Consider the following 19,463-nt stretch of genomic DNA (forward strand, 5'->3'; position numbering starts at 1 on the left):
GCTCTCTTTTTCAGAAATGAAGAAATCAAGACTTGTAGAAGTGGACTTGTAGAAGACTTAAGAACATTGGGTGGTTCATTTAAAATTTAATTTTACTATTTTATCTTTTGAACTTTCTTCCCCCAGTTGTGCTGCTTTTATGTTAATGTGATTTCATTTGAGGCTTTGTGTTGACATATCCATTAAAAGGAAGAAATAAAAGCAGAGAAATATTTTTTTTAACTTATAGTGTGTATTGATTAGAGTGATGCAATCTGGCTTTCTGTGTTTGGATTTGTGATCTGTAGAGCTAACCTTTCCTTGCAGAGATTAGACAGCAGGCGGGGGAAAATGCCTTTGAAATTGAGAACAAAGAGCAGCATGCAATTTACGTTGGTGTGCTGGTGCTGTGCATAATAAGTTGCTCAAAAATTTCAGCAGGATAGGATTTTAGATATAATTTATTTATAAATGGTAAGGATGTTTCCACCCCTGCTGAACTTCCCCATAGCCTTTTCATCAGGAAATGAAGTTTTTATGCACTCCCCCTCTTCTAAGACTTCAACTACCACCATTGATATGATGACCTCCCATATCTATTCTCCTAGCTCTACCCCCTCCCCTGAGATCCAGATCCATACATCTGACCACAACCTGGGTATCTCATCTTGGCTGTCCCTGCAGCAACCCAAATTTAACTCTTGGATCCCAGAACGTGCAGGGCTTTCTGTGTGTGCTGTGCCTTTGCACTTGTTTCCTCTAGCCCCTTTTCAGTTAAGTCAATTTCTACGTCTCTCCTAAGACTCAGCTTAGGAACTGCCTCCTTCAAGGAGTTTCTCTGGGCTCCACCTAGTCCAGATTCAGTTCCTTTCCTATGTTAATTCGTGGCATCATGTATTAACATATAATATTTGCCGAATGAAAGAATGAGAATTCTTTCTCAGTCTTTCTAACTCTTGATCAGGCATAAAGAAGCAAACTCTTTTACTTCGGTGTTGAGTGGTTTTAGGACCCCTGTTAATTAGGGAGATGTTTGATTTTCAAACTCAGCATCAGTTGAAGGGCATTCAGAAAGTGCTCAAACCCTGGAAAGAAGCCTGGAGTCTGGCACACTTGGCTTGAGTCAAGATTCTGGGCAGTTCTACTCAGGTCCACATGCATGTGTTGGGCACTGATGCCAGCCTGGGGTGGACACTAGGCATAGTTTTAGACATTGGCCTTGAGACACTCAGTCTAGCAGATGCTACTAAAGCTCCTTTTGGAGCCTGGGCATGGATTCAGACAAACCCAATTTCTAATCCAGTCTCTATCACCTATCAGCAGTGACCTTGGGCAAGTCACTTAATCTCTCTAAACTTTATTTTCCTTAATGGTAAAGTGGCTACCTCCAGATTTACTTTGAAGATTATGAGTTAATTCATTAGTACCACATAACCCACACATATTTTTCAATTGAAGATTAAATAATAAAAAGGAATTATTTCCTAGAGGAAGTGCTAGTGTTTCTACTGGCCAAGCGCTGATTATGAGCCTCAAAATAACTGAATAGATTAAACATGCCTAATTGGTTGGCTGGAGGCTGTCCAGGAAGCTGCAGCATCAGGAAGGTGTGGGAGAGTAGGGGCTGGCAAACAGACACAGTGAGAAACATGTCTGTCCATGGTGGAGGAGAGCCCTTATGACGTCTACAGATTCCCAAGACAATATATGAAAAAAGCTAGGCAAGAGATGGACAGTTAGGCCGTCATCTCTTTTCTTTATCATCCCCCAGCCCCAGCCATGCTTACGGACACCACGGCGAAGCCTCTGAACACAACAGCTTGGACGAGGGCCTCTCTAAGTTCTTTCTGACTCTGAAGCTCTGGAATTCTCAGACACTTCCATGAGTTGTGGCTGAAGAAGCCACAGCGAAGTGGCCAGATAGTTTCTTACCTTCAACTCTGCCATTTTCCTTCTGCTGCAGGTGTGGCGATTTCAGGAAACCCAGGCTCAGAGAGGGTATGAAGTCAAAATGCTTCTGTTTCTCCTTCAAATCACCTCTGGATGTTGTTATTCTACTGCTTCACTGTGCTCGCTGGTCAGCTGGTCGCTCAAACTAGCCACAAGCGTTTCCTAACTGCTACACTAGGGAGAAAGTCCAGCATGCTTGTTTCCAAACTGCTTACACAACTGTCTTTGGTTTTGAAACCCGGGCTGTTTCTGAAGAGTTTGCAGAGGCCTGTCTCCTCTTCACCCGAGGTAAATGTTGACCAATGATTTGTTCCAGTTAAAAGAAAGAGGCTTATGACTAAAGGCAGAGAATTTAAAGCTCTCTGCGGAAGGAACTGTGTCAGTTAGGGCCTGCTGTGTGAGGTAGAGGCTTCTCCACTCAGTCCCGACTGAGGCTGGGAAGGAACAGGGTGGAGTGTTCACTCTCTGGAGAGCAGTGAGAAAATGATCCGTGCTGTGACACAGGCGTTTTCACGCAGCTACCTGAAGCAGGGACAGGGTCTGGACAGCTCTCCATACCTGCTCCCAGGGATGAGCTGGGTGAACAGTTCAGAGCCTGAAGCACTTCGCTTAAAGCAAACTGAGATATTTACTATTGCTCCTCTTAATTTCTTAAATGTATTTAGTGTTCTTATAAATTCTTTAAGAATCTTATTTCCTAATGCCTGTACCTCTCTAGAAAGAGACCAAGGGATTACTTTCCAGCCACATTTTCCATGACTCCCTTGTCCTTCATCTTGGCTACTCTCCTTAGCCATGGTCAGGTATCAACTTCATGGCTAATGGCATTCAGGAAGGAAGAAACCATATATCGAGAGCTTGTTCATGCCAGATTTTCCCACAGACATTACCTCATTTAATTTCACAATCTTTTAAACTAGGCTTTATTATCATAAACTCAGGTGCAGCAGAACAGGCAGGAAGTGTAAATGGGTAAAGTAGGCTAGGTGATTTTTTAAGATATGACTTTTATACACGAAGCTCCAATTTTTAAACATTGGCAACTTAAACAAGTGAATGGATGAATGAATGAATGAATAAAGCCATTGTAATAGATTGCAAATAATGCCCACAGATTCCTTTCATCCTTGTATGTATGCCCCTTTGCAATGTGACTTTGCTGCTCCTCCCAAAATGAGACGGAGTCTTTTACTTACCTCCTTGAATCTTACTTTGGCTAATAGCAAACACAACACAAGCACAGGTTTGAAAAATGCTGTGCCTTACGATTTGCCCATTTCTTGCTACTTGAGACCACCATTCAGAGAAGTCAGGCTAGCCTCCTTGAGAATGAGACCAAGAGGTCCAGGCACTCAACAGCCCAGCACTAGCTGCCAGATGTGTGAATGAGGCAATGTGGCTGCCAGATGACTGCAGACACGTACGTGATCCCAGGTGAGATCAGCAGGAGAACCACCAGCTAAACCTAGCCCAAACTGCTGACCCACAAAATTGTGAGCAAATAGAATGACATATTTTATGCCATTAAATATTGGGGTGTTTTGTTAAGCGGTGATAGATAACTGATACAATTATGTCAAGAAACATGCATGTAGGTGTGAATGACTATGGGCTGCCAGTTTGACACATTCTGCTTTAGATAAAGGGGTCTAAGCAACCTCCAGAGGTCCCCAGGCTCCAGCGTACTGCAGTAGCAGCAGAATGATTTGCCTGTGTCTGAGGTGTTAGCACAGAAAGGACCAGGCCAAAGGAGCCATGTTGATATAAACAAGTGACAGGCTGGTAGCAAACTGTGGGGATTGATGCCTGCAGACCAGGGAGTTTATAGCACATCTCAGCATATGTCAGCATAGACAACTGACATTGTGGTATTATATAAGCTTCCCTGGAATTTATATGCAAACCTGGGAGAAAGGGGGGTGTAAACCCTAGCTTTACTGAGGCTAAGTTTTTATTATTCCTGCAGTATGCAGACTCAAAATCAAAAGTGAATTCAAGAAAAATATTTCTTGCATATCTGAGTTTATGAGTACATTGGGTCTTGAATCTCTATTGATCATAGAAGTTAGGCTTTGGTGATTAGGGGGAAAAATGGATGGGAACCAATAAACGACAAAGGAAAAGCTTTACTGCTTTGTTTTTCCATAAACTTTATATGTTCTTTCCAAATCAGCTTTGAAGGTAGATTTAAGAGGTGTTTCAGTTCCTTCGTAAGGTGTGAGAGATTTCTGAAAGAGTAAGAAAGTGGTAACAGATCCTTGACTGGATGAAAATTATTTTGAGAGGCCTGAAAATATTTAAAATTGAATAAACCTATCAATTCCCTATTTAGAGATTTCTCCCAAGTGGGTTCACTTCATTTCTTGTCTTTTTCTGTTTTTGTAACAATAATTCAAGAAAACGAGTATTTGCTTTGTAACCACTATGTGCCAGGTACTGTGCCATACACACACAGGAGAAATGAGAATAAATAAAATATAGAACACATAGCTCTGAGTCTATGTCTGTAGACTTTCTATTTTAATCTAATCACACACTTATTTATTTATCTTACAATTATTGGGGACCTGCTATGTGCCAGGCCCTGTGAGGTGTGGGGGGATACAGAAATGACTGAGAGTCTGGTCCTGTAGGAGGGCGCATGCTGGAGAAGATTGACCAATAAACAGGCCATTATAACGGAGTGCCATGTGTGCTGTGACAGAAAGAGTCAGGGTGCTATGGGAGGGACTAGGGACCACAGAGCTCTGACTAGCTCCCTGAGGAGATGATAGCTGAGCCAAGTCACACAGAGTAAGAGTTGGATAGGGCACTGAGGAGAGGGAGGATTGTACACAAAGACAGAGAAGTGCAGTGCATTCAAAGACCTGTTTTTAGGGCACTGACGGAAACAGAGTGGAGGAGTCTAGTGAGGGAAGGCTTCCAGAAAGGGGAGTTTTGGCAGACATTTAAAGCAGGGGAAAGAGGGGAACTTCTAGGCAGGGTGATTAGCATTCAAAAAGACACCTAGGGCTTCCCTGGTGGCACAGTGGTTGAGAGGCCGCCTGCCAATGCAGGGGACACGGGTTTGTGCCCGGTCCGGGAAGATCCCACATGCTGCAGAGCGGCTAGGCCCGTGAGCCATGGCCGCTGAGCCTGCACGTCCGGAGCCTGTGCTCCGCAACGGGAGAGGCCACAACAGCGAGAGGCCCACATACCGCAAAAAAAAAAAAAAATAAAAAGACACCCAGTGGAAGCAGGTTATGTGCAGGGACAAGGCAAACATATACTGGACCAGAGCAGCGTCACAGTATCAAAGTGGTGAGCAATAAGAACAAAGATGCCAAAAGCCAGGCAGAGCGAGAGGGATTCAGTGAATGATATGGGGAACAGGTGAAGAGAAGAACTTGAAAAGGACCAGAAATTGGAGACACCAGATACCTGCCACCTCTGGATTCTAGCACAAGATAGGTTTACTCTCTGCAGAAGCTCTGGACTCACAAACATCAGGGAGTGGGGAGTAGGACCAAAACCAAGTGTAGTGATGATGAAATCTCCAGCTTCCTTCTCCAATTGCATTTCCAGAATGCTATCAGCAAGTGTTTTACCCTCCAGACAGGACACTGGAGGATTCTTCTCTAGGACAGTGTCCCATAAATACTATACATTTTGATCAATAATTATTAAATATAAAAGGCAAAGTCTTTCTGGAAGTGCTTCTTTTAATGAGGTAGATGGCTCCCTCCCACATTAATTCAAATATCCATGAATAATTCTTATTTCTAGAATGACACAGGATTCAGCATCATTTAATCCTATTTTTTGCTTTTTTAGACATAAATGTTGAGAAAATTTGTTCACATAAATAAGCAGTTATGAATGGAAGGGATTTTGTTATGGTAGCACTCAAATTCCTTCTGAATTAAATACCAAAAATCACATACTGACCTATCATTAAACATTATTTTAATGACCTATCAGTCAATAACTCAGGTTGGTTCTTCTTCAATTTTGTTGCAAGCAAATAATTGGAAACCTGATTGGAAAAGGCTTTGTTACCCAGCTATTGGAATCAGTGACTTTAACTGTTACCCTTTCACTTGGCGGTGCTTTGTCTAACTCATTTACTCAGAAAGGGTTAGGAAAATAAAAATGTTAATTTTATATACCTTTGCCTGTATAATTATTTTTGATGTAAATGTTATTTTGATATTTTGATAGACCAGGCAAGAAGACTTGACATGAAAGAATGTGCCACAGCCTTGGATGTTTCCTACCAAAGCTCTTTGCTTTGTTCTCAGGAGCTCTTCCTTAAGAGCTCTGCATTTTTCTTTTTTTTTTTGTAATTGTGAGGAGTGGAACAGACAAAATCCTTAAATAAAACTAATATTCAGAATTGTCCCTTTGTTGGCATCCAGAAGACATTTACACCCCTGGGCAATATGCCGTATTTCTATTGCACTAGTAGTGACATGCTCTTTTTCTGTAGTGGGAAAAGGGCAATTGGGAAAGTAGAGGTGGTAAATAAGAGCCAGCGCGAGCTGCTTCACAAGCAGATCAATCTTAACAAAGATACATTCATATGAGAATTCGTGATCTGAAAAATGATTCCCTTAAAACTATCCGTGCCCATGTACCTCTTGGAAGAGATTCTTCCACACATCCCAGTTGGAAGACCACTGATCCACACCAAGAAAATGGAAAATATTACATCTAGGAAACTGGGGATTATTACAGAGTAATGTGAAGGGCAAGTGGCAGGCCTAGAGAGCAATCACTCCAGAGTGCAGTTAGAGGACGGAGGACTTCAGGACCGATGTCTCCAAGAAAAAAATGAAACTGATAGATTACCTGATATATTTGATGGTACTGAACAAGATTTTACATCTTTGTTGAAGTTTAGGGGTTTCATTCTTCACCTTTACTTATTGATGATCTTGGTAAAGCTTAGTGGTTGGCCAGCTGAGAAAACAAATGTGGTATAAGAGAGGGGCTATGTATAAGATGGCAAGGCATTTCATTAGAAATAGATATACCCAGAGGATAGAAAGTGCTAGTATTAAAAATGGGTAGCAGTACATCGAAGACAAATATTTCCTGTTTTGCCAATAGAGGATGTGACAATCATGCTACGATTGCTGTGGCATGTGTAGCCTTGGGAGGGAGGAGTGGCTTACTTAGTTCATTAAGGGGCGATCATGAACTCTGATGAACTCTGCTATAACGGTGCCATAAGGTAGAGTCTACAATCCATGTGTTCCCTACGTTTTTGATATGGGTTTATTTTTTTCAAAGGGTGGATCCTGAGCTACCTGCATCAAAATCACCTGGTTTGCCTGTTAAAAATACAAAATCCTGGCTCTATCCCATATACATAGAATTGGGCGAGGGGGGGCAGAAGAAATCCTGGAATCTGCATTTTAAACAAGCACTTCAGAGGACTTCCATACACTTTTGAGTTTGAAAGCCATTGCTTTGAGTCCTTAAATGTAGGTGCTTATTAATTGTTACTCAAAGTTGGATCCTTTTCCTACTCTATGGAGCAGCGCTGGCAGGCTCCAACTCCAATTCTGCATTAGGCAAACATACTGGGGAATATGTGAGGCTCAGGGTTCTCCCAGTGCTAGATCTCCCGAAACCCTTCCTCTTCTACCACAGTAATTTAACTCAGTTTTGGGACTATGCAGAAATGAATTTTTTAACTTCCTACTCCTCCTTCCCCCAGAGTATCCTCCTTTGAATTTTAACAGATGTTAAATCAATGCAGACATCCTGTTAGACTTCAAACTTCTTAAAATAGATGCTACCTGTGCTTTAAAAATTTCAATTAAACCAACATTTAGATACCCATATAAGGCCCTACCTAGGTTGGGTGCTAAAGCATACCCTGTTGAAATGAAGACTCAGAAGCTCTGATTATGGCAGTGGTTAGGAGCTCTTCACCTCAGTCCGATGGCCCAGCACATCAGTTCTATGCAGTCCACTTCCAGAATGGAGAAAAACAGCAGTGTCACGGCACCTGGATTATATCATAGATGTCCCAAGTTCAGGGACTTTTGAGAACCTGAGTAAAGCTGATATGGATCAACCCCTTTGGGAGTGGCTCTCTCTCTAGAGCACTAAGGTAGAGAGACCAACCCAAATCCTTAGTTGGATTCCAACTAAGCCGCCTGGGGGACAGATGAGTGGCTACAGATCTTCGTATCTGGTTGCCTCCACAGTGAGTAAGAACGTTGGTTAGACGTCTGAATCACAACAGGGGAAAAAAAAAAGTTCTCTTATAGGTAGCAATTTGTTCCATCAAGAAAGTAAGAAAATTAAAGCTTTAATTAACACTTTTTAGGAAGTATTTAAACTTATTATTACCTAAAAGCAATTTTTATGAGCAGGTTTCAGGAAGTCTTAGCAAAACTTATGCTTCAAAAGATTCTTTTTGAAGAACTCTGGCTAATAACATTCACTTTGGCCAACAACCTTATTTTGCTGCTACTAACGCTGCAACAAACTTACCTTAGATGATTAAACTCATTTTTTCTTAGAAAACTGTAATTCAGGAGTCAAGCCTGACAGCAAGAACAAATGAAGTTGAGTATTGTTAATTTTTCAAGATTGACCCTGAAGCCATCAGTGATAGGTTATTTTCATCTTATTTTTTAATAAGGGAGAAAATAGAGAAATTGGAATAGATCTCCTTTCTAATTAAGGGTTATTGATTTATTTTTTAAAAGAGGAATACAAAGAGCTTCAGTTGGTTTAGGTCTTCTGCATATGCATTTGGTTTCTACTTCTTAACTGCACAGCCACTGTCACAAAATACTTGTGCCAAATTCCACATACAGATCCTGATTTGCATAGCTCTCCTTTATGTCAAAAAAGAAATCAGGGCTAACTCTTGTGGGGGAGGATGTGAAGAAAGACTGGAGAAAATTCTAGCTGATGAAAAGTGCTTTAAAATCCCTTGCCAAATTCCTAAGACAGACTTTCTAAAAGCACTCTCTAACATCATCATTTTAATATCCTCTTTCAGCACACCTTGATTTCCAAAGTATGGAATAGAAAGAGATTTTAGTGGTTTTTTCCCCTAGTTTTAAAATGAGAAGCTGAAACTGTGTACTTATTATTATTATACTTTAATATGGAGCAAAATCAGGAGTGCAGAGACCTCCTAGAGAGAAGAATACATGTGAAAAGGAGTTGTTGAATAAGGCAGCAAATTACAGTTTTCGTAAAACAGGTTTATATGTTAACAAAGACTGGGGCAAAGGCAATTACACGAGCAAAAAAGATGGGTAAAAAAAAGTAGTGATGAACAATTATGCATATACACCCCCCCCCAATTTTGGATTATGAAATCCAAGAATCCTAGTCCATAATTCATGTAAATGTGTTGCTGTGGAAGTTATTTTTACTTCTCTCCATAAATACATTGTTGACACAAAGAATAATATTCTTAGTTTATGGATTATAGTTAAGGGACATTTTAGGAGTTGATCTTTCCTTCAAAAATAAAAATAAAAACTGAAGAGGCTGTAAATCTCTCTTACTGCCCTTGTGCAGGTCTTAGATTTCACCCTACCTATTTCCAAACAGAAAACAGTAAGAGGGTGCAGACAGCTGTAACCTAAAGAGTGAAGGATTTAGTGAGCTGTCAATTTCTCGCATAATTTTTCTTTTCTGGTACTGCTGTTCTCTATGTATTATTAATCTATTTATATTTAACTCCAGCTATTAGTCCGCCTCTTCCAGCCACTGAGCCATTTGCAAAGGAGAGGAGAGAGAGACAACGGTTGCTATTATTAGGCATCCTTTTGTGTGATGAAGGTGGAGGCAGTTAAATAACACCATTTTGCTTCTTTGAAAATGACAGAGAGTGTTTGGGGTGGACAACTCAGGGCCGGCTAACATAACCTTTCCCCTCAGAAGGTAAAACAATAGAGATACATTTTTGAAGGAGATACAGTTTTGAAGTACTTAATTAAGCCTTCAGCAAGGAGTGTGGGAAAATTACAGACCCATAAAAACCCTCCAGTTCTGGGCAAGAGTAAATTTTCTCTGCAGCATTCTGTCGCTGCTCATTTACTGCATCATTTTGACATCTCGTATTTCCACAAGGCTTTTATATAATCTATAAACAGGGACAGAAAGGTGAGGAACAGAGAGAATGGGGACAAAGTTTGGACTTCCCATGCTGTTACTTCCTTTCAGTTTTCCATTAAAGGGTGAGGCTGAAGGGTGGCATTTTAAGATGATTTCGTTAAAAGCCTGAGACATTAATAACTGACACAGCAAGAAGAAAGCTGTGAAAAACTGCCACTGCTTGCTTACTCTTCAAAGGATGAGTGTAATTCAGTCATAATGTAAGCTCTTTAATGTTCCTCCCCCAAACCTTTTTCGATCAGGAAAGCCTGGAATCTGTAGGCAAGAAAGATAATTATATTAGGACTCAAGCAGGCAGAGTTCAAATGCTAATAGCCTTTAAAATGTTCTCCTTATTTTCTGTTTCTGTATGTTGGGCTGTTGTTCTTTAAAGAACTATCTTTCTGCGGTTTTACTCCGAAAACCACAGCAGATTAAATAATAAAAATAAATTCTACCAAAATGAAAAACATTTGCCAAGCAATTGGTGATAGTGCCATCTAAATCAGACAGGATGGCGGTGAATCTCATAATATTCACCTATTGGACTTTTATATGAATTATTTGCATTGTGATAGACTCTGGATATATGCCTTTGGAGTCTCAAGCAATTCTATTATTTTATAATGTAACCTTATCTCTGGATTCTTTTTGTTTCTTAGACTCTTATTTTCCCTTGATCTGATTTTTTCTTTTGTATTTAACAGGACAGAAGAAAGTCAGTTGCTTGGGCCTACAAAGGACTCCCCCTGACCCCAAGTTTTAAAAAAAATTTCAAAAGCAAATTTGGAAATAAATTTCAAATAAGTCAAACCTCTCTCCAATTTCAAGAAATCATTTTATCAAGAAAAGATAGATACAGACCTGATTACCATCTCTTAAAAAGTATCTCTTCTCTATGACCTGTGAAAAACAAATAAAGATTTTAAGGGCTTAGCACATATACCTTGAAAAGGTAGTAACTGCAATGGCCACTAATGGCACTAAAAGGTATATACCCAAATTAAGAGTCTTTTCAACAGCACAGACATCTAATACAATGAGTTAAATCTGGTGCTAATGAGATCAGGATTGTGGAAGTATTTTTATAAAAGCCTGCCTCTTGTTCCAAAAAGCATTAATGATAGGTAAAAAAATACATGAACAACAAAAAAGACTAAATAACCAGAGAGTGACATGACATCCCAAGCAACTCCTAGTGTATGGCTGCAAATTTGGCTCAAAGTTCCCTAGCAGTCGGCCCCAAAAGGTACCAAACAGAATCCATAAGATAAAAGCAAAGCACTTTTGCTACTACAATAGCATACCTATTCCTTAAAGAGGAGTCTGTCTATATAATGTACTAAATTGCCACATCCCTCTAGTAAACACAGTTGTAAATTCTGTCAGTCCTTAATGGAGACAGATGACAACATCAAAAGCAGTCAATTAACTTCTTTTCCGACTTAATCTGCACCCTTAATTCAGTAGTTTCGGAATTGTCTGTATTTGGTCAGTAGGAGAAATAAGGTAAAGCAGTGGATGTATCTGTACAAATCCATCATTACTACTGAAAAGAAGCCTTCAAAATATATGCCCTAACATAATGAGTTTAAGAGCACCATATTTTCACAGGATGAGAAACATTTTTTTGAATTTTATTTTATTTATTTTTTATACAGCAGGTTCTTATTAGCTATCTATTTTATATATATTAGTGTATACATGTCAATCAAAATCTCCCAATTCATCCCTACCCACCCTCCCCCCACCCCCCGCCACTTTCCCCCCTTGGTGTCCATACATTTGTTCTCTACATTCACATGATGAAAAACATTAAAAAAAAAAAAGAACTCTGTTTAACACTTGAGAAACTGCAATGGTGACAGAGGCAGTATTATTTTCTTTACACAGAGCTTTACATGTGATTAAGAAAAGTTCAGCAGATTAGAATACAGATTATCTGGAGATTAACTCTAAGACATTAGAATCTAGAATTATGAGGCTAGGAACTTCCTCAGAATAAAGCAGAGCATCTTCTTCCAGGCCTACAGCAGCTTGCTCTCATTGGCCTGACAGCCATATCATCTGGATTCATTTTATCTTCGAGACTATGGATGGGTTACTTTTAGCCACAAGAGACTCAGGGTAAGGTTGCACTCACTGGCCTCAAAGGTAGAAAAGCTGGTTCATGATTAGTACCCATCTAAAACACCTGACACCACAAAAACTATGACAGGACTGATTTTCCTTCCTCTCTCCAGGGTAGGACAGGAAAATTCTATTACTCTGGAGTGGTTAGGAATTACTATTAGCGAAGGGAGTGTGGAAGAGGATTAGATTCCCTCTTGGAAAAGAAATCTTTAATTAATTAATTAATTTAATTTTTGAGTCTTTGTTGCTGCACGTGGGCTTTCTCTAGTTGCAGCGAGCGGGGTCTACTCTTCGTTGCACTGCATGGACTTCTCATTGCAGTGGCTTCTCTTGTTGCTGAGCATGGGCTCTAGGCACATGGGCTTCAGTAGTTGCAGCACATGGGCTCAGTAGTTGTGGCTCATGGGCTTAGTTGTTCTGCAGCCTGTGGGATCTTCCCAGACCAGGGCTCAAACTCGTGTCGCCTACATTGGCACGTGGATTCTTAACCACTGCGCCACCAGCGAAGTCCCTTGGAAAAGAAATCTTTACACTAAATTCTGGAAGATATGATGTAAAGTCATATCTTAGCTGCCAAGTCCCTTGCTTTCAGGCAACCACCTCAGTCTGGAGGTCTGGCCCACCTCTTTTTTTTTTTTTTTTTTTTTAAATTAATTGATTATTTATTTTTTGGCCGCATTGGGCCTTCGTTGCTGCACGCAGGCTTTCTCTAGTTGCGGCAAGCGGGGGTTACTCTTTGTTGCAGTGCACGGTCTTCTCATTGCGGTGGCTTCTCTTGCTGCGGAGCACAGGCTCTAGGCGTGCTGGCTACAATAGCTGTGGCGTGTGGGCTCAGGAGCTGTGGCTCATGGGCAGTAGAGTGCAGGCTCAGTAGTTGTGGTGCACGGGCTTAGTTGCTCCGTGGCATGTGGGATCCTCCAGGAACAGGGAACCCATGTCCCCTGCCTTGGCAGGTGGATTCTTAACCACTGCGCCACCAGGGAAGTCCTGGCCAACCTCTTAATCCACCTGACTTTGTTTGTGATTTAGGAAACCAAGAGAGAAGCTGCTTTTCAATTTTGCTCATAATTCCCTGCCCTCAACTTGCGATGTTCTTCTCTTATCAAACCATTTTTTTAAAAATTTATTTATTTATTTATTTGGCTGCGCCAGCTCTTAGTTGCCGGCACGCGGGATCTTCGCTGTGGCATGTGGGATCTAGTTCCCTGACCAGGGATCGAACCTGGGCCCCCTGCATTGGGAGTGTGGAGTCTTAACCACTGGACCACCAGGGAAGTCTCCTCTTATCAAAACTTGCTCTCTTCTTAAAACCAACCAAGTTCCCTCTAATATATTTTTTTTTAAAGTAGTCTTGCCTGACGACTTGGGTCACACTGATCTATAACCCATTGTTTCTCTAGGATATAACTTATTACATTTTATTTTATTTATTTATTTATTTATTTATTGCAGTACGCGGGCCTCTCACTGTTGTGGCCTCTCCCGTTGCGGAGTACAGGCTCCGGATGCGCAGGCTCAGCGGTCATGGCTCATGGGCCTAGCCACTTTGCGGCATGTGGGATCTTCCCAGACTGGAGCACGAACCCGTGTCCCCTGCATCGGCAGGCGGACTCTCAACCACTGCGCCACCAGGGAAGCCCACATTTTACTTTTTTAATTTTAAAAATTAATAAATTATTTAAAATTTAAACAATATATTGTGGGATCTTTCCATGTCAGACACAGATCTATATGATGCTGCTCCTAGGGGACACAGATAGTGGCCACGGATCTAAACAAATGGAAGTTCTTACGTTTTAAGTTTGAAAACAATGTGGAGAGAAAATTTGGTGCCTTGCAGTGCTTCCAACCATTTTTTCATGTCATGACACATTTAAAAAATGCTAATATTTATACATTAGCAAACGTACAAATGGAGTAAATGGAAGAGCCAGGCCAGGGGCTCTGGCTGCTCTGAGAACTGAGGGGATCACTATCTCAGTGCACCTGTACCCTTTTGGTCACACACCAGTTGGGAAGTTCTGCAATAAAGCAAAAATTTCCCAGTGGCCTAATATTAAACAGGGACAGAGTGTGGGGATCATCTTATGCTGACCTATTGGACAATAAAGCCAAATATTAGATTTCTAAATAGTTAAAAGAAAAATGATTCATAAAGAAGAACTATGAGGAGGGAAATTTTTTCTTGGGAGACTACTTGTAAAAGGAAATATAAGACAGAAATTAATCTTTTTTCAACAATAATACAGAAATACATCCTATTTTACTTTACTACACAATGTCAACATTGGGTAACCAATTTAACTTGGTCAATATTGTATGCAATGCAGCTGTATGGCCTTGTGAAGGAAAGACAAACAGTGCTCTAATTTACCAGTATGTTGAAAATGCTGCATTTTCATTCCAGTTCTGGACAATAAGATGATGTTGGTAAGAGTGAATAATTGGAATGCAAAGGTTTCTGATAGGGAAAATTAGGGAATCAAGAAGATGACCTAGCCTTAAAAGTAACAGTAACATTTATATGGAGAATATTAGTAGCTGGGAGAGCAAAAAAAACTCAGGGCTTTAAGCAGAATGTCCTCAGTTTAGTGCCTTTTGTGGGGACTTGGGGGTGGTGAATAAGCACAAAAATGCTAGAAAATATGGAAACATAAATTGTTTTAAGGAGGGAATTAGGTATCTTAAAAAACCCCATTTGAATCCAGTAGCTTTCATCCTTTGCTTAGAGAACACTGGTGATAGAATAAACACGTCAGCAGGCCTTGAGCAATTACACCAACAGATAAGAGATCAAAACAAATAGTATTCAGGCTGTGAAGTTTAGCATGAAGGAATAAAAGGATAAAGCATTCTACAAAGAATTTAAACTCTCATAATACATAAATTAAGTTTAAAAATAACTTAATTGAAGCCATTACCTTATCAAAAAACCTACTGAGCTTGACAGCATTGGAAGAACCTGCAGCTAAGTACCGTGGATTTGTGCAATCCTAGAAGATAAAACATAAGATCCACAATTAAACGTTAGGAAACATAAGCTCTTTGTGAGTCATTACTGTTCCTCTTGCACATTTCTATAGTAAAATATTAGGCATAATACTCTCATAAAATATTCAAGTAATTTTCAAATTATGCACACAGCAAAGAGGAAAGTGCTAAAGGAAGGTGAGGCCACTTACTCTTTGTTATTTAGGCAATTTTAGAGGACACTGAACCACTGTATTCATCATCAAATAATTCATAAAGACAGGATTGTTAATGTCTTACTAACAACAAAACCAACATACTAATTACGTGACCTGCCTACATTTACCTTCAAAAGCAGAAACAGAGCTATTAAAAACAAACTTTTTTTTTTAAACATCTTTATTGGAGTATAATTGCTTTACAATGGTGTGTTAGTTTCTGCTATATAACAAAGTGAATCAGCTATATGTATACACATATCCCCATATCCCCTCCCTCATGCACCTCCCTCCCACCCTCCCTGTCCCACCCCTCTAGGTGGTCACAAAGCACCTAGCTGATCTCCCTGTGCTATGCAGCTGCTTCCCACTAGCCATCTATTTTACATTTGGTAGTGTATACATGTCAATGCTACTACTCTCTCACTTCGTCCCAGCTTACCCTTCCCCCTCCCCATGTCCTCAAGTCCATTCTCTACATCTGCTTCTTTATTCCTGTCCTGCCCCTAGGTTCATCAGAACTATTTTTAATTTTTTTTTAGATTCCATATATATGTGTTAGCATACGGTATTTATTTTTCTCTTTCTGACTTACTTCACTCTGTATGACAGACTCTAGGTCCATCCACCTCACTACAAATAACTCAATTTCGTTTCTTTTTATGGCTAAGTAATATTCCATTGTATATATGTGCCATATCTTCTTTATCCATTCGTCTGTCAATGGACACCTAGGTTGCTTCCATGTCCTGGCTATTTTAAATAGTCCCGCAATGAACATTGTAGTACATGTCTGTTTCTGAATTATGGTTTTCTCAGGGTATATGCCCAGTAGTGGGATTGCTGGGTCACATGGTAGTTCTGTTTTTAGTTTTTTAAGGAACCTCCATGCTGTTCTCCATAGTGGTTGTATCAATTTACATTCCCACCAACAGTGCAAGAGGGTTCCCTTTTCTCCACACCCTCTCCAGCATTTATTGTTTCTAGATTTTCTGATGATGGCCAGTCTCACCGTTGTGAGGTGATACCTCATTGTGGTCTTGATTTGCATTTCTCTAATGATTAGTGATGTTGAGCATCCTTTCACGTATTTGTTGGCAATCTGTATATCTTCTTTGGAGAAATGTCTATTTAGGTCTTCTGCCCATTTTTGGATTGGGTTGTTTGTTTTTCTGATATTGAGCTGCATGAGCTGCTTGTATATTTTGGAGATTAATCCTTTGTCAGTTGCTTCGTTTGCAAATATTTTCTCCCATTCTGAGGACAACACTTCATTTTTTAGTACTAGTTACTCACCAGTGCTCAACTAACTTAAGTACTATGAAGTTCTTAGGAATAGTAGGAAGCATGAAAATAAAGAGCAGGAGGAGCAAAAAACAAACAGAACGGTGGCCAGGGATTTCTCACTCACTGAATGCAAGGCACTACATCTCTTGGTAGGCCATAAAGATAATAATAAACAATAGATATATTTTTTGGTTAAAATAAACAATAGAAAAGTTTATTTTAAAATATCATTAAATATTATTTTTAATAATAAATAATAAACAACAGATATTTACTATTAGGACACAAATAGGAAAAAATGGGGCTCTGAAGAGACAAAAGAATCTGAAACATTATAATGAAGTGACTAGTACATTGCAATGATTAGTAAAGACCTTAAAACATTTACTATCCCTTTCCTGGAATTCCAATGTTGAATTGCCTTAGCTTGTCATCATTGACTTGCCAACTCAAGAGACCGAGTACTTTGATTTGTACCTCAAATGCCACCTAAGCCCCAACCATGGGGATATCATATAGGCTCCTTTGCAAGGATAGTATCTATTTTTTCAGTTATAGATCATCTGTGTCCCTTGGGAAATCACTGAAGTTATTATTGTTGCATTTATTCTGATTGTAATCTCTAAGCCCACATGATTCCATTCCAGTGCATTTTGTAACAATCCCTATTTTACCAATATACAACATTCAAGGCTCACATTTTAAATTCTGACCAGAAGCTATACATTTTCCAAAACCACAAGAGAGAGACTACAACTTTTCAAAGATCATAGAGTAAAAGAAAAATCAGAGGTCTTTGAAGCCAGCAGGCTCTGAATCTGAGTATCTATCCCAACATCTCTAGATTGTGTGACATCGGTTAGGCTACTAAACCTTTAAAGTTGAGCTTATTCATTTGTGAAATGGAGATAGCGATACTTAACCCATAGGATTTTTGTGAAAATTAAATGAGATAATGCATGTCTGACACATAGTAGGTACTGAAATATTAGTTTCCTTCTTTCTTCATCCCAAGAAAATGTCATCAGATTGAATTTTCAGACACAAAAGCACCTAACATAATAAAAGATAATTCTATGTATGGATTAAGCAGACTGAAATGTCATCGTGTAAACTGTTGTATTTGAAATCATGTTTGAACACATTTATACAGCAATTGAGGCATATAAAAGACAAACCTTAACTAGATCTGTATTAGATATGTTTTACAAAACAGATATTGATCACATAATCATCAGATTGTCAAAAGACTTCAGAGATGACTCCAAATAGAGCTAAAGTACTAAATACAAAAATTAAATCAAACATCAAACAAACAGACAAAACCTCCCAAAAACTTATTTCTAAGCCTCCAGAATTTCAGGCTGACCAGGCTAGAGAAACCCTATGATTTTAGGAAGAGAGTTTTAGATCTGAAAAAACTATAACTATCTGCTATTGATCATGGTAGAGGGCAAAGCCTGAAAATTGATAGCTCTAAATGCTTGAGAAAGAAACATTAACTAGGGAAGATGCTTCAGAATGATCACTTTGAAGTAAACACATAACAGAGGAAAATTTGTGCTAGACACAAAAAAACCTAATAGGATTTAAAAAAATAAGTAATCTCCTCCCTGTTTATAATTTAAACAACTTCTTTTTTTTTTTCCAGGCACAAGAAAGCTTTGATTCTATCTTTGATGTATACAGTTATGTTAATCCTTACTTTTTAATAATTTTAAGTAAATTCATACAGTAACCAAAGATGCTAGCACTAACAGTGTTAAATTAGTTTTTACTTGAGACTTTATATTTACTTGCTGAGTCTTTTTGACTGTTACCTCTTTTTGAAACTCTTATCCAATTTTCCTCCTCATCTTTTCTTCCCTGCATCCTCAAGACCCTCTTGTTTCTGCTGTGTTCTTGAAGGTGTACACTGATAAAAGGCCATAAGTATGTTGTATGTGAATTCTGTGAAGACCATGTTTGCCACTTGAGTACCTTTACATTTTGTTAACAATTAAAGATCGCCCTGACTTTGTAAGTAAAATAGGAAAAGCACATATCTAGATGATTGTCACAGAAACCCACAGGCACTGGAAACAGATACATTCTAAAATACATTAAAAGTAAAATAGTATGTGTCTAGCATGTGTAAGCACTTAATAAATGCCAGCGACTTTTATTATTAAAAAAAAGTAATTGCTGGAACAAATTAAGCTATTCAGTGGTAAATTTCCCTTTGGAAACAATGTTCAAACAAAGTAACCTCAGTACTTCTTTGACAAGGATATTATATATTCTATGTAACAGGAATTCTCTGGAATATGATGGTCCAGTGTTGACTACCTGGGCATTTATGCTGAATATTCCATGGTGGCAGCTGAGAAAAATAAAGCATCTCCACTGCAAAGCAGAATGTAAAAAACAATGGAATGGCAGGCAGAAGCTGACTCAATTATGGGGGTACAGGTGGAGTTGAACCAAGCCGCGTTCACCAATGCTGATTCACAGAGAAAGGGCATCAGAATCAGCTGAGTTATTAGTTAAAATTACTGAGTCCGGGGCTTCCCTAGTGGCGCAGTGGTTGAGAGTCCGCCTGCCAATGCAGGGGACACGGGTTCGTGCCCCAGTCCGGGAAGATCCCACATGCTGCGGAGTGGCTGGGCCCGTGAGCCATGGCCGCTGAGCCTGTGTGTCCGGAGTCTGTGCTCCGCAACGGGAGAGGCCACAACAGCGAGAGGCCCGCGTACCGCAAAAAAAAAAAAAAAATTACTGAGTCCTTCTGTCAAACCTTATGAATAAAAAGCACCAGCTGTGGGGCACTTATTC

General features: G+C 39.6%; 2 protein-coding genes across 4 annotated transcripts in view; both read right to left on the minus strand.

The window, feature by feature from the left end:
- Positions 1–5,023, minus strand: part of HGD (homogentisate 1,2-dioxygenase) — a 48,148-nt gene extending 43,125 nt beyond the window's left edge. Inside the window, exon 1 of the mRNA XM_027105927.1 lies at positions 1,912–5,023. Coding sequence (XP_026961728.1) covers positions 1,912–1,926 — 15 coding nt within the window. The 5' untranslated portion in view covers positions 1,927–5,023. The remainder of the gene's footprint in view (positions 1–1,911) is intronic.
- Positions 5,024–5,734: 711 nt separating this feature from the next.
- Positions 5,735–19,463, minus strand: part of RABL3 (RAB, member of RAS oncogene family like 3) — a 42,315-nt gene continuing 28,586 nt past the window's right edge. For 2 of the 3 annotated variants that reach the window (XM_027105964.1, XM_027105967.1), the window contains exons 6-8: positions 15,099–15,170; positions 10,909–10,947; positions 9,020–10,320 (exon numbers count right to left, since the gene is read on the minus strand). In XM_027105964.1, coding sequence (XP_026961765.1) covers positions 10,255–10,320; positions 10,909–10,947; positions 15,099–15,170 — 177 coding nt within the window. In that variant the 3' untranslated portion in view covers positions 9,020–10,254. Of the gene's footprint in view, positions 6,871–7,794; positions 10,321–10,908; positions 10,948–15,098; positions 15,171–19,463 lie in introns of those variants that run through there. The other variant, XR_003432686.1, reaches the window with a different exon arrangement.

The sequence above is a fragment of the Aethalodelphis obliquidens genome, unplaced genomic scaffold, assembly GCF_003676395.1.
Source record: "Aethalodelphis obliquidens isolate GAN/ISIS:26980383/991018 unplaced genomic scaffold, ASM367639v1 scaffold1, whole genome shotgun sequence".
In the NCBI taxonomy this organism is placed as follows: Eukaryota; Metazoa; Chordata; class Mammalia; order Artiodactyla; family Delphinidae; genus Aethalodelphis; species Aethalodelphis obliquidens.